Source organism: Cebidichthys violaceus, unplaced genomic scaffold (assembly GCF_023349555.1).
Source record: "Cebidichthys violaceus isolate CVI_PGR_0920_01 unplaced genomic scaffold, fCebVio1.0.p SCAF_34, whole genome shotgun sequence".
NCBI classification, from domain to species: domain Eukaryota; kingdom Metazoa; phylum Chordata; class Actinopteri; order Perciformes; family Stichaeidae; genus Cebidichthys; species Cebidichthys violaceus.
The window spans coordinates 637524-644581 of record NW_027176528.1 but is presented as its reverse complement, the minus strand read 5'-3'; the positions used below and the strand labels follow the sequence as shown (position 1 = coordinate 644581).

General features: G+C 45.5%; 1 protein-coding gene across 1 annotated transcript; it reads left to right on the top strand.

The window, feature by feature from the left end:
* The first annotated feature begins 845 nt into the window (after positions 1–845).
* LOC137883651 (actin-related protein 3-like) lies at positions 846–6914 on the top strand. The gene is made up of 5 exons (XM_068725215.1): positions 846–1070; positions 4745–4800; positions 5080–5204; positions 6479–6589; positions 6765–6914. Exons 1-5 carry the CDS (start codon positions 1027–1029, stop codon positions 6897–6899), a joined length of 471 nt encoding a protein of 156 aa, XP_068581316.1. The 5' UTR covers positions 846–1026; the 3' UTR covers positions 6900–6914.
* Positions 6915–7058: the final 144 nt, after the last annotated feature.

Here is a 7058-nt window from a genome sequence, read left to right as displayed (position 1 = left end):
GAAGGCTCCACCCACTCCTTCAGGAGAGCATTGAGATCAGGTGTGGGAAGTTGTTTTTGAAGTGTGTTTAACTAAATATCCTTAAAATCTGCCGAAGTGACCTGCAGAATATATATATATATATCCAAGTCTCTAGGTTATATATATTCTAAACAGTACAATGCATCTTATCCATATTTACAATTTGCATTCCTCCAGTCCGCTGACACAAACAGTGGTAGCTGAGCTTGCAACAGGAAGTGCCTGTGCTAGCTGTCGATGTTATGAGTTCATGTCCGACATGTATTACTTCATATGAATACAAGTATAATCAATATTTAGTAGTTTTGATATTATTATACTGGTTGTATTATATGGTGGCGTATAGCCATGTATTAGATATATCTAAAATGATATGTTGAGAGAGAGAAGGCATACATACATTATTATATATGTATTTTAAATAATAATAAATAATACAAGTAATAATGATATCAGTTTTAATGTCCATATAAATTACGTTTTGGAGCGTTAATTAATGTATACTATCTATGAAATATAAATTATTTAATTTTCTCTTCGATATTTATTGAAGTTTGAAAACAACACGTATACATGTATTCTCCATGTTAGAAAACTTCTTATAAATAAATAAACCACAACAAAAAAAAATCATTGGTTTATTTTTCAGTAAACACACGTGAACACCGTGAAAACTGAAAAATAACTTAATTTACATAGTAAACATGAAATCAAATAAAACAAAAAGGGCTGTATTAATATACTCTCGTGCATCCGTCCATGTAAACTGATGCCGTCGTCCTCTCTCGATGATTGACAGCTGCACAACCCTGCCTGCTTCGCTCTCCACCCGGCCTCCGCCATCTTGCCTCTCTCCCTGCCTGCCAGAAGCCGAGTGCGGAAGTGGAAACGGCACTGTGCGGGCTCAGGGTTCCGCCTGTGGACGGCTTAGTATATCCTCCAGCCGACACAGCCTGCTAACCATCACATTTCAACCGCTTCTAACCGACAGAGACCCGGGGAGAGATGGCTGGACGGTTACCGGCGTGTGTTGTCGACTGCGGCACAGGGTAAGCTGTTCAAACCGAACCACCGTGCACACAGGGGGCTCGGGTGTCACGGAGAGGCTGAGTACGGTCGGGGACTGTCAGTGTCAGCAGCAGCAGCAACTGGGTGTGTGTGTCTATCTCCGAGTGTATGCAGACGGCTAGCCAGCGAGCTAATATGCTAACAAACAGCTAACTGTGAACTGTGATTTACTCTCTCCCGGTTGCATTCGGAGAGAAACTCGGTCGGGTCGTTTGAGCTGCTCTGCCGTGCTCTGTCACTGTTTATGTTTCATGTTCGGTTCCCTAACTCGTTCGCTAGCCTCATCATTAAGCGAGGATTCATCGCTAGGCTGTGTTTTCTTCCTGTCGAAGGGAAGAGTCCAGCCAGTGAAGCGCTGTGATGCTGGAAGGCTTCGCCTCACAGCTGCTTTCATTCATTGTGAGCTGGCGGGCCTTTACGGCCGATACGGTCTAACGTTCGGTGTTCATTTGCAATATGTTGACACGAAACGCGTCCCTTGAAGATACGAGACTTTAGCCAGTGCGTTGCAGAAAAATCGCTTCGCTCGTTAGTCTAGATTTGAGCAGGCGCAATACTACTTCCTACTCAGCCTCCACTTCCTCATTCACGCTTTTTAGTCCATATATGGTGGTTTCTGGGCATCCGAGCATGCTGTTTTGATTAACTTCTCTAAGTTCTTTACCAGGCTACCGGCTATTTTTCCTAAACGCGTTGTCTAAAAACTTTATTGACCTAATACGATTTAGCTTTAGCAGCAAACGTTGCGTTAAAGGACAGACCGAATAATTCGGGACTAGATGGTCTCTTCGCTCCTCCTGCAGCGGTGTTTGTATGGATTGGTGTTCATGCCTCTCCATGCTTTTCGTATATTCTCACTTCTGATCATATTTTCCCTTTTCAGATGGTTTAAACACTGTATTTAAAAGATACACGTGAGTCTTAATCGTTTTATTAGTGTGTCCACATGATCACCATTCTCTTAGTGAGGAACAGAAATGTGTTATAACCACTGCTGACATGCAGATTAGTCCAAATAACAGCACTCGGCAAGATAGCTGTGCTCAGTCAGCTTTGGGGGTCTTTTGCGTTGCTTGCATGTAGAGGCATGAACTGGCCACACTTCTCATTGCATACCTCTCCACTCCCCCCCCCTCCTTCAGGCTGTTAACCAGTGTGCTGCTTCTGATCTGCACCGGGACAGCAAAAGAAAGTGCAGCTGAGAATTCACTTGGCCTGCGCTAGTTTCTACTCATCGAGCAGATGGCCTCCACTTTGTGGCCAAACCTTACAGTCATAACAAATATGTTCCAATATCAATGACTACACACTTTACTTTTTTTTTTTTTTTTTTAAATCTCCAGAAATAACACTTGGTCTTTTTGTCACAGTTTAGGTTGAGCTTTGCTTCATGATTAGTTGTTTTTTTTTCCAGCCGGAAATGTTGGCATGCTGCGGCTCTGCGGCTTAGCCAAAGAGTGCCAGCTGTGGGCAGATGTTGTAAAGTGCTGAGGGAGTTCAGCAGCTGTCTCCGGGTCATGCTGATAAAGTCCAAACCGGTGACAACTCCCCTTCCTATTTCACTTCAATCTATTATTAGAGGAGACTGCTTGGCCGCGCGAGTGAAAGAACCACGGTCACATCCAGACTCGGGTATGGTGTTCGTTAGCTTGTCTTCTAGTTTGTCTTCATCTAGGCCTCCATAGCAGAAACAGAAATCTCAGGTGTTGCAGCTGAAGTGCAGTCAAAGGTTCGGGTGGAGCAGTTCCTCATCTGCCCTAAGCAAACAGAATTTCGTAACGTTAGGCTGCAATCATTGGTGAGCCTCGGTCAGCGTGTTTATGAGGGAAATCACAAGGTGAAGTTCTAGAGGACAGAAGTCGGTGCTTCGCTGTGTTAAAGGTAGCAAAGCGCTCCGGCTGTGCGATGATGTCCGCCGTCAGACACGCGGCGCACAGAAAGCCTGTCGAGGCAGGTCCCAGGCAGACAAGCTGGGACTGTTCTGTGGTATGAAAGGCGTTCAGAGCGCTGCTGCTGTTACATTCTGTCGCCGTCAGCCCAGAGTCCTGTTACTCTCGTGAGGCTGTTGTTGTGTCTCGGATTGGCAATCCGTGGCTGGTCCAAACGGCGTGTAAAGTGGTACATTTGTGTCAAAGAGCAAAGTAGTGTCAGTGACCAAACTCCTGCACACGGGCCTCTGTGAACTTTGACCTCAGAGACCGACAGATTCAAATAATTTGTGCCATTCTTTCTAGGAATACTGCACACAGAGGAGCTGCCAACTGTTTCTCCCAGTGTTCTGCTGTGTTTGGACACAGTCTATTGCATGCTCCCATTGTGTTCTGTCCCCTGGCGCTACCTTTTTAGAAAATCAAACATTGGCAGCGCTGTTGGTTTTTCAGCGTGCTCCACAGATATGGGACGTTGCCAGATAAGATTATATAAAGTTTTGTTCACACAGAACGCTGGTTTCAGCTCCTGACAAACCATAAGTCACTCAGGAAACGCGGTCAGTGGCGCTCGCCGTCGCCTGTCGTTTCTGACAGAGTAATCGAGGCGCCTACTTTGTTTGGTGTCTTTCTCCTAAGTGGTCGCGCTCCGTCACGCTGCAGCGTTAAAGACGCTCATTGCGAGCGCTGCGTCTCGTGCTTCTGCTTCCTGTCTGTCGTCATTCTACACAAATGTTTGTTGTTGCCGATACAATAAACGAGATGCATCATTTCCTGTGCAACAGGACGATTTTCACCCAGGGAGAAGAAGCCGTTGGTTTGTGTCCAGGACAGGAAATGAACAGATTTCAGACACTTAAATGTTGGAAGTTGGTACTTATGTAGATCAACAAAACCAAAGAGGTAGTTAAGTCACATTAAAGCCTATTTGACACTCATAACATTCCCAGGTCATTTCTTCTGATGTGGCCCTTTTGGTAGTTGAAGTCCTAGGAGCCTCTGTTATGACCAGGATGTGGCCTTTTCATGCCCACAGAGCTTCAGGACTCTGCAGTGTCCTCTTATCAGTCCCGTGGGCCCCGTGTGCAGGAAGCATGGGAGTCCAGTCTAACCTGGTCGGGGACTACATCTGGTTAGCATGTGCTAACTAAACACACAGAAGGCCGTGAAGTCGAGAGGCTGAAGCTGAATGAGCGTAGACCCTGAAACGTTGCTTTTGAGTTCCAGTCGTGATGATTTTTTATAAACCTCTTTCATCATCATTTTATCCATACGACTTCCCTCTTTAAGGCTTTGTTTGCTTTGTTTTTAGCCCAAAGCGAAGGAGGCAAAGACGGATGCAGGTCACAGCCAGTTTATATTAAGGACCGTCAGTTTATGCAGAAGTTAACTTTTTTTTTTTTTCTTCTTCTTCTTCTTCTCCCTAGACAAATATGAATAGTGTTCAGTTTCCCAATACTACATGAATGGCTCTTTTAATGGCTTCCCATTAGCAAACTCCAGAGAGGCCGCTGCTTTTGGCAGCCGGCCAACCCGCCAAAGGACAGCGATGGCATTGATCAAAACGATAGCGCAGGACCAGGGGACGGACGAAGCCCAAAAATAGTCTTTTAGTGTAGTAAACCGTCGCGCATACAAATGGAGTGTGAGCAGCGTTAGCAGGTGGTCTGGCTTGTCCACAACATGCAGCCTCTCTGTAACGAAACGTGACGCTTTCTCTCCTGCAGTTACACCAAACTGGGCTACGCTGGGAACACGGAGCCGCAGTTCATCGTTCCATCATGTGAGTATCTCGCACCCTGACGCCAGCAATGACCATGATGCATCTGTGAAAAGAGGAGCACGCGTGCCTCCTGTTAGCGGAGATCGACCCTGTGACACCGGTCACGGTCCAACATCTCTTTCGCGTTCAACCTTAACGTTTTTAGTTTCGGTGTGATTTTTGCACAACAATCATTTTAATAGTTGTTGATCATTTGAACTTATTTATCATTCAAAAGTACACACCTTTTTGTAAGAGTGTCTGTCCTCTCTGTTGAATTCATCCATTTTTCCCCGTCAGGTATCGCCATCAAAGAGTCGGCCAAGGTGGGAGACCAGGCCCAGCGGAGGATGATGAAGGGGGTGGATGACTTGGATTTCTACATCGGAGATGAAGCAGTAGACAAGCCCTCGTATTCCACTAAGGTACACGACCCCGACAGCTCAGCACGCCCACAAGGAGGAGGAGAAGAACAGCCGATCTTCCTTTTAGAGAAGCGCTGTAGTCATCGTTCATGCGATGCTTTTAGCGATTCGTAAAGAAGAAGCAGGTCAAAGGAGACACTTTACCGACATTTTGCTGAAATGTTTTTCTTTTACCCAAACCCGAGACTTCATCTCGGACTCCGCTCGCGTTACGTAAAACATACAGCACCAGCGCACATTAGTTCAGATGTCCTCTTCGGACTCATCACGGCGGCGAACGTCCTCGGCGACGGCTCTGCTCCCTTTCTTTCCGTGTCCCAGTGAGCCAGTTAGCCGGCAGGCACTTCACCAGAACGCTGTCCCACTTCTGGACCACATACTGCTGTGTTCACACTAAAGCACACATGAATGGACAAATTAGCTCTATTCTCATTAAACATATATAAAGCAATAGAGATCACATCTGGGGAAAAATACATCTGATCGTACATGGTGAACGCTTTATTGTCCTTTTTGATACGTTTATTTAGTTTAAGTTTAATTCTAAAGATGCAGTTTTATTAACGCCCAGTGGTGCTCTTATTGTGTCATTTCCTGTTTGCATAACTGGCTACATTTGTTGTTTTCTTGTATATTAACTGCAGAAACAGCATACTGAAAGATAAGTGTGTATGCTGTGTGCAGTAGTATGTCTCTGGGACCTAAAGTGAATGCAGCCGTTGCGATTGGTATTTGTGTCACCTGGGAAGGACTTTCAGAGTCGAGAGTCGTTCTTGAGTGAATGATGGCAGTCAGCTGACATAACGACTGCATGATGTCATTTAGCATTTTAGACAGACTCAACCTGCAAACGCAGAAGACACTGTCCTGTGTTGATGGACCTGTTGTCAGATTTCATGATGAAAGGTGCCGTTATGTCACCAGAAATGAAGAATTGCAGTCTGGTTAGTAGCTTCCAATAAGAGTAGCTGCTCACATACAGGATGAATGAGCAGAAACAAAGCGATTTGTTGGAATGCAGTGCAGATATTGGGCTTCAGTGGTGAAACATAGCTGGCTGGAGAAATCATAGAAGTTTAATCTAAAAGGCAAACTAACTCAATAAATCCATGATGTAGTGGAGGACAATGCTACTTCTTTCTTTAAAGCAGGTATTCATTGACACGCCCACGTTTGACCGTGCGTGCTTTGCATCTAATATTTCGGCTTCTCTTCTGTGCCCTCCATCGTATCTCAACGCAGTGTTCTAATTAGCTGCGATCTTGTACCAACAGTGGCCCATCCGTCACGGGATTGTGGAGGACTGGGACCTAATGGAGCGCTTCATGGAGCAGATCATCTTCAAGTACCTGAGGGCTGAGCCCGAGGACCACTACTTCCTCCTGGTAAGAGGCTGAAGACGGACTGATGGATCTGATTTGTTCAAAAAAAAAAAAAAAAAAAAAGATCTGCCAAAATATCACTTCTTGGTCTCACATGAGCGTGTTGCCACCACATGACAAAACACCTTTATTTCAACTTAATGTTACTGTGTGTGTGTGTTTTCTCCTCCGTCTGCAGACAGAGCCTCCTCTGAACACACCGGAAAACCGAGAGTACACAGCCGAGATCATGTTCGAGTCCTTCAATGTGCCGGGGCTGTACATCGCTGTGCAGGTGAGCTACGTTGGGGTCAATCTAGTCCGTGTCATATGAGGAGATACACTTCTCTTCTGATTTCTGATTCTGTTAACCCAATGTGACCACATGACAGTGTGGTGTAGTAGTAGGACACGGGGCTGTGTTTTACATGTGAACACTCAGTCAGGATGTGATCAGCATGACGTGTGTGTGTGTGTGTGTGTGTGTGTGTGT